This window comes from Hipposideros armiger, unplaced genomic scaffold, assembly GCF_001890085.2.
Source record: "Hipposideros armiger isolate ML-2016 unplaced genomic scaffold, ASM189008v1 scaffold_137, whole genome shotgun sequence".
Lineage (NCBI taxonomy): Eukaryota > Metazoa > Chordata > Mammalia > Chiroptera > Hipposideridae > Hipposideros > Hipposideros armiger.
The window spans coordinates 2,868,278-2,881,842 of NW_017731487.1; the positions used below are offsets into that span (position 1 = coordinate 2,868,278).

General features: G+C 40.7%; 1 protein-coding gene across 1 annotated transcript in view; it reads left to right on the forward strand.

Annotated features, from left to right (window-relative positions):
* Positions 1-263: 263 nt before the first annotated feature.
* The window catches only part of YWHAQ (tyrosine 3-monooxygenase/tryptophan 5-monooxygenase activation protein theta), a 30,368-nt gene continuing 17,066 nt past the window's right edge, over positions 264-13,565 (forward strand). The window contains exons 1-2 of the mRNA XM_019650045.1: positions 264-371; positions 824-1,179. Coding sequence (XP_019505590.1) covers positions 886-1,179 — 294 coding nt within the window. The 5' untranslated portion in view covers positions 264-371; positions 824-885. The remainder of the gene's footprint in view (positions 372-823; positions 1,180-13,565) is intronic.

Here is a 13,565-nt window from a genome sequence, read left to right on the forward strand (position 1 = left end):
GTAACAGCATCGCCATGGCAACAGTGACGTCCTTTTACCCTGGATCTAATTGGAGGAAACCCCGTGGCCGAAGCCGCAGCCTGCGGGCCAACCGAACTTGCCCAAGCCGACCCACCCTCCTAGCCTCCGCTTCCCCTCCAGCCCCGCCCTTTTTGCCCCCTTCCGCGCGCTCGGTCGCCATTGGCCAGTGGCGGGGTGGGAGGCGGAACTCCCGGGGGCATCTCGGCGCGTCATTGGGCGGCGGGAGCGAGGGCAGCCGCGCGGCGGCCCGCCCCTCGGCTCCGGGGTAGGCTGAGACGGGAGGGTCCTCGGCTAAAGCCCAAAGCAGATCAAAGTGGTGGGACTCGCGCCGCGGCCGCGGAGACGTGAAGGTGAGCGTCAGGGTCGCCCCCGGCCCCTGTCGGGTCTGGCCGGGCCTGAGGGAAGGGCGGGAGGCCGGCTTCCGGGAGCGGCCGGCCTCGACGCCGCTCTCCTCAGGGACGGCTCCGGCGGGAAGGTGCGGGCCAACGGCCGTTTCCATCTTGGGCCGGGCCCGGCGGGCGCGGGCGCGGCCCTTCCTCTTCCACCTCCTCCTCCCTCCTCCTCCCTCCTTCTCATTCGCCTCCCCCCCGCCTCTGGCCGCCTCTGCAGGCGCCCCCAGGCCTCCCGGGCGCCCCGCGGGGAGCGTGGGCGGGGGAGGGAAATTCAACTGGGCTGCGCGTGCAGGGACAGACAAAAGGGGCGGCGGCGGGCGGGCGGCGGGCGGCCCGGGGTGGCGGGCTCATTGTCTGACAGCGCCGCCCCCGCCCTGCTGTCGGCGGCCCGGCCTGTTGCCCTCCCGCAGGCCCTCCGCACGCCTCCTCCGGATCCCGGTCGGTGCTCGCCCTCGCTCTCCTCCCCGTCCCCATGGAGAAGACGGAGCTGATCCAGAAGGCGAAGCTGGCCGAGCAGGCCGAGCGCTACGACGACATGGCCACCTGCATGAAGGCCGTGACGGAGCAGGGCGCCGAGCTGTCCAACGAGGAGCGCAACCTGCTCTCGGTGGCCTACAAGAACGTGGTGGGGGGCCGCAGGTCCGCCTGGAGGGTCATCTCGAGCATCGAGCAGAAAACCGACACCTCCGACAAGAAGCTGCAGCTGATTAAGGACTATCGGGAGAAAGTGGAGTCCGAACTGAGGTCCATCTGCACCACGGTCCTGGTGAGTCAGCGCCGATCCGGGTGGGGGGAGAGTGGAACTGTGCCCCTGGGGCGCCGCGGCGCTTTTGTGTGAGGCCTTTTCATTGAGAAGCTCATGGGAGCGGGAAAGAAATGCTGCGGGACGTACCTCGTCGTCTGCCGACGTCCAGGGTCTGAGGAGGTTAGCCTTGCCCTTCTCAACGTGCTGTTTCAGTGGAGACTCCAGAGCTGCTTTTCCAGGATGAGCAGATCTTTTCCCAGGTTGCTACCGCACAATATAGCTTCGAAACACCCGAGCAGGTTTCCGCCAGACTGAACTTTTTTTTAAGCTTATTGAGGATATTTGGGAACCTTTTAAATGCGTTTAATCAATTCATAGACTCCAGGCCCAGTTGAAAGAAGGTGCAGACGGATACCTTTTCCGTACAAACAATGTATGTATGCGGTTTTCCTCCCAAAACTAGTAATGGAAATTTACTCCAGAAATCTGAACAGATAACTTAATTTTTCAAGTTAGAGTGTCTGTTGAGCTTTTCTCTGTTAAAAATGGGGGAAGTGGGAAACTTGGGTAAATATGGAAAGGGCACAGCTAAATCTAAAGAACAAAATGTCCTAGTAAATTTCAGTGCTTAATAACATGTGCTTGATACTACATGGCTGCACTTAAACACCGCTGTATTGAATTGAATTCCTTTCTGGTGTGGAGTAGGCAAGGCAAGCTCTCCAGGTTTTGAACTGTCCAGTCTTAGCAAGGGTGGCTATTGGGTGGAGTAGGTGACTGTTGTGATTCACCCTTATTAGTGAGAGAGAACATTTTTAGCTTTGTCATTGCATAGACCTTTTGGTCAGTAAGATAAGCTTTTAAAGTTTAAATGCCTGCATAATATCTTAGAGTGTTTTCAAGTGTTTTAAAACTGCAGTCATTTCTACCAATAAAAGAAGAAATATCAGTTGCCTTTTTTTTAAGTGCCACTTCTAAAGAGGCCTACTGGTTTTTGACCTGTTTGTTCCTCATTGTAGTTTAGGTGGGTTTTAAGGACAAGCATGTGCTAGACTGTGATTTTTCAAGAGAGAACAGAGGGGGAGATGCCTCTTTCCCTTCCAACTTTCTCTTCCTTTCCCCATCAGATTGATGGGGCAAGAAATTTTATTTTAACTTTAACCTATTTTTCCAATACAATAACAGGTGATCTGAACAAAAATATGGCTGATGGAGATAGCTGGTAAAGGGGCAAAGAAGGCAATGCGGAGAGTGTGTCCTAAGTGGAGAGGACTTTATTGAGATTATTTGCTTTATGAAGGCGAGACTTTATTTATCTAGCTCTTCCTAGCTTCCACTCCCTGCCTGGCATAGAGGAGGCACTTATAAAAGGATTTTGAACTAAATTGCTTGTATTCAAGAAATTGACCAGCTTGAAAGCCATAGTAGACTTCAGTAGCATATGGTAATGGCTATTTTCAGTATTGACTCTGTTATCAGGGAAGATTCTCAAGAATTCCATGTTAATGAGAAGCTTTTCTAGATATGAAGGGGTGGGGGGTCAGACAGCATATTCCAGTCTCTTTTTGGTCAGTTATTACTTTGCAGTTTGTTAGTTACCCTGCAGTAATTCAGAATTACCACAAAATTTCTCCTATTCTCTAGCAAGTTAACTCTGAGACAAGGAATATTTGTTTTATTCTGTGGCTCTTATAAATTTTTTGTTTTTATGATGGCATAAATGGACGACAGTTTGTTTAGCTGATGAGTTACTCAAAAGAGAAACCAGGTATTTTAGAGTAGACCATCATTTCAGTAGGAGAGAACCCCTGAAATTAGGACATTTTTTTTTATATATACCAAGTGAATTAGAGTTTAACTTGATTAACCTGAGACAGGCATAAATAAAATATTTTTATTGGTAAAATGGCTTGAGACTAATTTTGACTTAATGGCCAACCTGTTAAAAAAAAACAACAAAAAACAAACCCTAGAAAAGCGCATCTTCAAGTTGGCAACTATTTGAGAACTTAGTGTGAGCAAGGCACTGTGCTGATAAGCAGTGTGAGGAAGAACAAAGCTGAGAACCATAGACTTTGTCCTCCAGTAATTTATAACGAGTACATGTGAGCAATACACAAATGTGCATATAATTCCCATCAGATGCTTATGAACAGAATGCTAGATGTATTGTAGTTCTGAGGAAACAGAAACCTCAGGAAAGGCTTCACGAAGAGTGGCTCTTGAAATGAACATTGAGGAAGGAGGGTCTGAGATGGGGTCAGTAGTCCAGGCAGAAAGAATATACAGGATAGACCTTATGCAGGGAAGATTTCTGTGACTGGAGCAGAACATGTATAGAGCTGTTGCAGGAGAAAAGCCTGGAAAGGAAGGTAGGAACTATATAAGAATGTCAGTTTTCTCCTCATTTGGTTGTCGGTGGGGAGACATTGATGATTTTTTAATGATTTTGAATGGTGTGCATGTAGCACCATCTAGAATTCATGGTTTGAATGCTAATAACTACCAGTCTGTAATCTCAACTGATAAACAAAAGTGATAGACCAGTGAACAAGAGTTTGATAATTTAATAAGGAGTCTATCAAAATAATGAGGAAAGAAGAGTAAAACCTGAAGTTTCAGAACATTAGTACTACAGTGAGGTTTTCTTTTTTCATTTGGTGTGGAGGAAGTAGGTGAAACTGACTTGTTATAGAAGACTAGGAGAAGTAACATGGAGGATAGGCAAAATTTTGGTCCTAAACAGCAGAGTCTCAGCCTCTTCTTTCCCCTTCATAGAATAGGTTGGGGGTGGAATTCGACTGTTTACTCAAAATGAATATGGTGGACAACGCAACCATTTTGATAATCACTGTGTTGAAAAGGGTATAGAACTGTAGGGGCAGAAAAAAATGTTAAAAATCCAAATGAGTAATCTGTAAAGCAAAGGATAATAAGAGGGCCCGAATGGCCAAGCAAAATCGTCTTAGAATCTGAGAGAAGTCAGAAGATTTTACTAAGTTATCACTCTCCCAGTGTCATGTGTGAAACCAGAGGGTTGGGCTAAAATTTCCGGGTCTCTTCCACCAATTCTGATTTTTTGGAACTATAAAGTTATGTAGGTCTTAGCTGTTCTACCTCTACTCTGACTTTCTCCCAACTCTAAAATGAGTGTTTTTGGGTTTTTTTGTGTTTTTTTTAAGAAGTCCAGGTTGAAGTACACGTCATTAATGGTACATGAAAAGTTGAAAAACTAATGACTAGTGAAATGATTTCAGGAAGGGGTGTACAGACATTATTGGTGATCCTAATATGGAGTGTTAGGAATAGTAGTTGAAAAAGATTAATAAGTTGTAAGACAGCTGGGCAGTGGTTAAATAGCATGTGTAAGATGTTTGGGAGTCCTTAGGAACTTGGGTGTGAGGCAAAGACAAATTGATAAAATCAAAGAGGTCCACAGGGGTGTTCTGGGACTTGGGAACAAAATCTATCATTTATGGGTCAGTGGCCTTGGAGTAAGAAAGAGACACTTAGAAAATGTATGCAAGATAACCTTTGTCTCAACCCCGTGTTATCCTTTTATGTTGATGGTCCTTTAGTAGACTAATTTCAGTAGACTGCTTTGGTATAATGTATAAACAATTTCAGGGACTAAGGTCTATGTTCTGACTTTTCAAATAAAAATCATTTAAAATAGCATATAGAAACTGAAAGTTGTCAGTGTCGGTGTGTAAAAGCTCTGTAAACTTAATTCAGTAATATGCTTGAATTTATTTAAGTGTTCTAAATTACTCTCTTAATGAAAATATGTAATACTGGTTATTTTGAAGTAAGACTGATATTCTTGATAGTTAATGAATCATAATTTAATTTTATTGACATAATGGAAAAATTATGGGCTTTGGAATCAAGACAGACTGTTTTTTAACCATTGCTCCGTAACCTTACAGTTTTGTGACCATGGACAAGTTTCTTAATCTCTCAGGCTCCGTTTCCTCATCTATAAATTGGTGATGATGGCGCCTGCCTTTATATACTCACTTTGTCCCCATAAATTGGATTGATACAGTATTGTTTCTGTTTTAAAGTTGAGAGAATTAGGGCGTAAGGAAGTTAAGTAACTTGGTTAATATCCCACAGCTAATGAGTGGCAGGGCAAGAATTTGAACCCAGGTGGTGTGGCTCTAAACAAAGTGAACCACATTTGGCCCTAAATGCATGGTAGCTGCTGGAGATACCTCCTGGTATCCAATATTGGGTGTAATGAAGATTACCTTTGTTCTCACAAAGGGCTAAGTACCAGACTTTTTTAAAGTCTCATACAGTTTCATTCATAAAATGACACCATAGCATTAGTTAATTCAGGGTGCTTGACAGTTGGGAGATCTGCTTGGTCATATCGATGTTCCTTTATATTTATCAATACCAATTTTTGTATTTAGCCCTAGTTCTTTCAGAGTAACAACGTAAAGTATCTTTGTACCATTGGCTTTCTAGGTATCAAGGAAGTGTATTAGAGAGGCATTATTTAAAGATGTAAAGAGAAGAAAAATTATAGTTCATTGCTTTAATTAAGCTTTTTTAAAATTAAAGTTTATTGGGATGACAAAGTTACATAGGATTCAAGTGTACAATTCTGTAATATATTGTCTATATATCACATTATGTGTTCACCACCCATAATTAAGTTCTTAATCCATAGATAAATCAATGGTGAAGGTTTCTTGAGTATTTCATGATAAATAGTTTGACTAGATTTGAAAACAATGTTTGCATATTGATGTATTTAAAGACTAAATGATGATAATGATATCTAGGACTTCAAAATAATGGTGGGAACATCTGTGAATTAATATAGTTGCAGCTGGTTTTTATGGGAATTCATAATACTGTTCTCTTACGTAAGTTTGAGATTTTCCATAATTAAAAGGTTATTTTTCCCCCTAAAAATTCCACTCCTTGGTATTTACACAAGAGGAATGAAAACTTAGGTCCAGAAAAAGACCTGTACAAGAGTGTCCATATGAGCTTTATTCTAAGAGCAGAAAACTGGAAACAATCCATAATAAGAAAATGGATAAACAGACTGGTATAGTCATACAATGTAACACTACTCGGTGGTAAAAAGGAATGGACTGCTGACACATGTTACAACATAGATGAATTTCAAAAACATGCTAAGTGAAAGAAGCTTTGCATGAGAAAGCACATAGTGTGGTTCAATTTATATGTAATTATAGAACAAGCAAAAGTAGTCTGGGTGAAAAATCAGGAGAGTTGTGGCCTCTGTGGGAATGGAGGTGGCGATTGGGAAGGAGGAGGGGGGAACTTTCTGTAGTGATTGTAATGTTCTTTGTATTGATAGGGGGTTGAGTTACGCAGGTATTGCATTTGTCCAAACTCCACAAATACGCACCTAACGTTTGTGCATTTCATTGTACGTAATGATCAATATTCCTGTACTGATGTCTTCAGTTTATATAAAAACTAATAGAAATGGATATGTGATAGAGCAAGTATGGTCAAAGGTTAATGGTAGGATCTGGGTGGTGGGTATGTGGGTGTTCACTGTAGTTGTTGGTTGCAGTGTATTAAGGATACAATATTCTCCATTGCTGATTGAATGTCTTTAGTACCTATAGCAAGAAAAACCATGAAATTTATGTCTTGTTGACCTCAAGATATGAGAATGCATAGAAAAGTGTTGATATCCCCTAGAAGATAGGACTGATAGACTTGGCACCATGTTTTTATTTGGTAGTGAATACTAATTAGATTGATGGGTAGGGTGCAGTGTAAGACTTACATAACTGACCATACATTAGGGTACTGATTCTTAAACTTCTTGGTCTCAGGACCCCTTTGCACACTTACAAATATTGTGGAACCCAGAGAGGGCCTGCTGAGTGGCTCAGTTGCTTAAGAGCTCACTCAAGAGTGAGAGCTCTGAGCAACAGCTGTTCGGTGCCTAGCCCCAGCTGAGCTGCTACTGAGCTGCCAACAGGTGGCAGGATGGTTCAGCTAAAAAAAAAAAAAATGTGGAACCCAAAAGCTTTTGTTTGTGATTATCTGTATAGATATTTACATTATTAGAAACTGAGAATTTTGTAATCCACTTAGAATGAATAATTACTAATTCATTTAGAATAATATACCCACTGGAAGTTAACATGGCATGTGGTTTTTTTAAATTGTGGTAAAAGATCCATAGTGTGAAATTTACCATTTTAAGTGTGCAGTTCTGCGGCATTAATAAGTATATTCACATTGTTGTGCAACCGTCACCATCAGCCATCTGAGAAATTTCTCATCTTCCCCAACTGAAACTCTGTACCCTTTAAACACTGACTCCCCATTCTCCCCTCCTGGCAACCACCATCCTACTTTCTGTCTCTGAATTTAACTATTCTAGATACCTCATATAAATGGAATAATAACATTTTTAAAAATAAACAAAATCGAGTGAGCATTAGTGGCATTGCTTTACATTCTGTCTGTTGCATTATCACATCTCTTATAGCTTCTGGGAAACTACTCATGAGATAATGAGCATGATAAAGCAAATAGCATCTTAGCATTGTGAAAAAGATTTGACTTTGTGCCCCAGTCACCCACCCAGAAGGGTGTAGGGAAAGGCCCTTGAGGTCCCCAGACCACACTTTGAAAATGCTGCTCTAGGGAAATTCTGTGAGACTTGCTCAACATCACTGTGCTGGGTGATTGAGCAGTTTTCTGAGTCTTTATGTGGTGATAATGAGTCTATAAAGCCTGGTCCTCCCTTCTCATTGTCCCGTCCCTTTACCTTCCAAATTGTTCTAGGAATACAGGTTTGGAGACGACAAAAATCACAGACTGGATAATTTAAAAGTTGATTTTAGATACTTGGTAATAAAAAGTCCCTGTTAAACCCTGAAAACTTAAGAGCTGGTATGTTGGAAGGGCTTCCGCTTCCTTGTATTGAGAATGGTGATGTAAGGTTCATATGGTCTTTCTCTTCATTTCGCAATACCCAACCGAAAGCAGAGTTGGCATGAATGAAATAAGGAGTCTTTTGGAGCCAGTTGCATTTATTTAGGTTTGCAAATTATACAGCTTTTGGAGATAGTAAGTCAGGTTAGCTATTAGCCAGCATTGGTTGAAGCAGTGAAACTTGTCTTTCACACAGATCTTGACTCTCCAATTATATTTTTTCTATCCAGATGAGCAGTAATCCATAATCTTAGTCATCTGGACCTTTTGCTCCAGTTGAATTTGACATAGCATGGTACTAAGTATTGTATAACATCCTTAGTTTACTAACTCTGACTTTGAATGTTCTCTCTTCTGGATGTTTGCTGCAGACTTTATTTAGAGAAGTGGAGAAACAATGGTATAGTTGGTGAGACCGTGACTATAAGGACTTTTCTGTAAATTTAATGTAAATACTTTCTTAAAGGGCAGCCTTAGGTTGCTGCTTGTAAAAGTCAGGGTGATTGTGGGAAATAAGTGGTAAGGTATGTGAAAATGCTTGAAAACCATAACGATATTCATTTTCAGATCAGACTTTTTTACTACCCAAGAAACTTACTGATATTACTCATTTAGAATTAGTATCCCCGTTTTCCTTCTTGTGTTGCTCATTCCATCAGACATTACTTGAACACAGCTAAGAAAAGGTTTGCCCTTTCAAAAACTAGTATTGAGACACTGCAGTGAAACATACATATTAAGTGTTCTGATTTATCAGCCTGGTGCTGTTTCCAAGTATTTGGCAATATGTGTACTTTTTAGATCTTCAATGCTTGTGCTGCTCTCTCAGGATTCTGATGGACGAGTGAAACAGTTAGAAAGGTTACAGTAAAGGTTTATGTATCCTTTAATCAGAAAATACTCGAGATTATTTAGGAGCTGATTGCAGAGACCAGGTATTTGGTTCTTGGTAATGTCAAAAACTTAAGAGCTTGGAAGTACTAAATATTCCATTAACATTTGTGCTATGTGAAAGTTAATTTTTATGTAATTTAGCTTTTAATGTATTTAGAAATATATATATATATATATATATATATATATATATATATATAATACTTAAATAGCCAAGGACTGACATTTGAAATAGGAAACAATATATTGAAGTGACTTTAAACAAGTATGTTCTTCAACAAATTGAGAGTCTTTATGAAGCTACAGTAGTCCTCCCTTGTCCACAGGGATTATGTTCCAAGACCCCCAGTGGATGCCCCCAGTGGATGCCTGAAACCGTGGATAGTACCAAGCCCTATATATACTATGTTTTTACTAAACATACACACTTTATCACTTAAAGGAAGCACTTGATGGTGTCTCTTTGGTATATTGGAATTGCCAACATCACTACTTTTGTACTTTGGGGCCATAATTACGTAAAATAAGGGTGATTTGAACACAACAAGCATGGCGGTACTGTGACAGTTGATCAGTGTGATAACCAAGATGCCCTACTGTGTGACTAATGGCCAGGCAGCTTATATAGGGTGGAGACACTGGACAAAGGGATGATTGGATGTCTTGGGTGGGATGGAAGGGGATGGCACGAGATTTCATGACACTACTCAGAAGAGCATGCAATTTAAAACTTATGAATTGTTTCTGGAATTTTCCATTTAATATCTTCGGACTACTTTTGACTGTGGGTAACTAAATGAGGAAAGCAAAATTGCGGATGGTGGTGACTACTGTACTGATGGTCCTGTGGAAATTTTTATTTTGTCTCCTTTCCCACATCTGCCAAGATATTTAAAGTTGTTAAATTTGAAGTACAATTTAGTTTTTTATTTAGGTTGCTTGTGCTTTTGTTGTAATATCTAAAAAACCGTTGTCTAATCTGAGTTCATGAAGATTTACACTTAATGCTTTCACTGAGAGTTTTATTAGCTTAGCTCTTATGTTACGGTTTTTGGTTCATTTTGAGTTAATCTTCGCATGTGGTATGAGGGAAGGGGTCCAGCCTTCATTCTTTTCATGTGGGTATCCAGTTGCCCAGTACCATTTGAAATATTCGTTCAATGTATCCTTAATCTGAAATTCTCAACTCGTGGAAAATATAATCAAAAGTGGTTTGGCCTAAGTTCACTTAAGGAAAACTTGTGATTACTCCATTGTTAGTGCTCCAGCCAAATTGTTCACCCAGAGCACTCTGTATTTTGCTTCTGTCCGTCTACTCACTGCTATTCTCATTTGAAAAGCCTTTCCTCTCCCTTTTCTGTGTGTTGAAATCACAACCATCCTACAAGATATAATTTAGGTGTCACTGCACTCCTTCCATAGTCACTTACAAATTACATCTTGTTAATACTTTCAGATCTGTTTCCTTGTACTGTCCTATGTGCAATTATGGGTAGGTGAGACATGTGTTTACCTGTAAGGAAACCAAGGCACATTGATTGACTTACTCATCCAGTTAGCAGTGAACTCAAATTCAACTTTTCTAGAGTAGTGTTCTTTCCGTTCCCGATGCCCTTCATTGTAAAGCCTTCCTTTACAGATCCCATTCTTCTGAGATTGTTTCTCCTTTCTCTGAATTCTCTCTTGTGTGGAAGTGGGGGAGAATCAGGGTCTTTAAAACCTTCCAGCCTTTCTCTTCAGCCTCCTTCCTCACTGTTCGTTCCTTTCTTCTCTCTGTGCTCTAGCCATGTGGAACTACGTATGGTTTTTTCCTATATTGTGTACTTTCTTACCTTTTCTCTAATTCTCCTATTTATAAGAATGTGTTATTATATTAATGTATTTTCTTTCTCATCTAGTCTAGTAATGAGACCCAATTTCGTATTGTCTGGAGTTTACGAGTGTCCTGAGTTCTTCTTGTGCCTGTCCCCAAAATAAATTGCACCCAATTCACATCAATATTGGTAAGCTGTTAAGGGTATGTAAGAATAAGGACTTCATCTTTATTTTTTCTTTTATATACTATTAAGCACTACTTTATTTTTCAAGGTTATTTTTTGTGCTGTACCCAGTAAGTAGTTCAGTGGAATATAAGCAGTAACCTATATAAGTTGAGTTGCAAATGAAGAATAATGTTCTTACCATAGCCTCTTAAATTCCTTTTGACCCTATTCTTTCCTTTGTGTCCTATAACAGCTGGTAGACTAGAGGCTAGACTAGAGGGTTGTATATAATGATAGCAGATACAAATGTATGTGGCATGGGTTAGTCATAGATGGAAAAAATCATGTGCAAATAATTATGTAATTTCTACGATGTAGAAGTGGCTTAATTCAATTTGTCATAGACTTACAAAGACAAATACGGAAGTACACTGGTGTCTTTACTAGTATAAGCTATTATCTATTTTTAATAGGGTTCCTCAGATATAGCAAAACTTGACCTATATGCTAAGCTAGCAAAGCAATTTTGACCTATTTTTAATTATTAGAACATCCTCCTATTAGTTATCAGGATGTCTGTTCACTTGGATTACCTATGATCAAGCTGAGATACGACTTAACTGTTCTGTTTTATTTTGTCTTTTCCTTCATCAGTCAGTGGCTAAAGTAGTTTCTGGAGACTAACTAGTAAATTGCAAGTTCTCTAAGGGGAAGGAAGTATAGACATTGTAGTTCCCTTGGTTCTTTTGGTAGCACTGATCTGTAAATGTTGGTAGATTATGGTTGTGTATGTGTAATGGTTTTGATGCAGATTGACAAATTTAGAAGGGAGTATTAGTGTCACCAGTGGGTGTATTAAACTGTCCTTCAAAACCTATGTATCTTGGCCAGAGTTGGGAATCTTTGAGCAGAAGGTGTAACATTTCTGTATTGCCATTATGGCCACTCAGTATCCAGCTACTAAGATGTGGGGAGATAGGCAGCAGTCAGACGAAGGACTGGGCATTACATTTGTTTCTAATAATATCTGGAATTGGCTCAGCTGCTGTGGATGAAGTAAGGGGACGAAGACTGGTTACTATTGGCACATTACAGCTCACACACACTCCATTATTTGCCAGAGGCTAAAACTCTTTTCTGTTGTGTGTCTTCACCACTGCAGTCAGAAGAGCTCTGTAGCTAAAGTTGGAAGACAGGATGAAGATTCTTATACAAAAACATTTTTATTGTTTTGGGGTTTAAGTGCTAATTGTTTAGGAGAGGAGACGGGTGCACTATGCTCACAAAAGGGCCATCCTAGCCCCCTAAAAAGCACCACTGTGCTCTAGCTGATGCTGATAGCAATTACTACTTATAGGTGATGATTTTGCCGGGGTCATGGGATGGTGGCGGCCAGAGATCTGTGGACCAAGAGAAAGTTTATGAATAGTTCGGGCAGGAAGAGAGTTAAAGTTTTTTCGCTTTTTGTTGAGAGCCTTGGATTCTTTTCATCTGTTTCTGCCCCTTCCCCTCTGCCTAATAATCCGTATTAATTCTGACTGTGATGACAAGTCATGACACATTAATTCATATTAATTTTAATTTTATTAATTTGACATAATTCCAGCCACTGTTGGGTTTTATGTCTTTTATTACCTTCAGAATATCTCAAAAGTTTGAACACTTTTTATAAAAAGTAGTTTTCAGTTTGCACAAATACTGCTGTTAATTAACCCTTTCTCCTAGGGAGGCATATTCACATTCATGAATGCTCCAGAGTTGTATGGTTTTTAGTAGATAGGAATAAGAGATATGAAGGCTCATTAACACTTTTTCAGGGATTTTCCCCTCTCAAATCAGGACAAGGAAGAATTGTTTGTGTGTTTGTTTGGTAGGAGTGCCAGATGAGTAAAACCATAGTGTATGCTCATGGTCCAGGGTTTGTCCTCTGGCCTTATGGGCTCCAAATCTAGTTGGTTGGCACACTGAGAGGGGAACTTCAAGAATTATAAATTGGGCGGAAAGTTATGGTCTGGCCATGTTTATTGCTTGCCAGCAAATTTACAGGAGGAACCAAATTAGCATTTAGAAGATTGTTTGGTGAGCACAGAAATAAGAGGCAGCATTTGGGTGGTCTTAATGACTAGAGACTCTGCTGCTGCTGCACCCAGCCTCAGTTTGTAGGTACCTCACCTGAAGACTTCATGGACCCAAGTACCCTGTTCTTTTTAGTAGTGCTGGAGATACTATCAGTAGTTGCTTTTTCACCTCCCCCCCCCCCAAGACCTGCTGTATTCCCAGCTTCTAACATAATGAATACCTGTTGTTTTGCTTCTTAGAGTGGCACTTTAAGCATTTGGAAGGCCAATCATTGTTGCTTCATCTCGTCTATTGGTGCAGGAATGGTAATACTAGTAATAAGGTTGGATATCTGTCAGTTAAGACATCTGTTATGTTATGACACACAGAATAATCATATTTGTATGGTGCACTGGGGAAAATGGATTTCTCCCTCAGCTTCACCCTGCTATGGCTATAGGGATCAATATCTGTTTACCACTTATATTAATTGGAAGCTGTTGATCTGATCCTGGAAGACTGAGT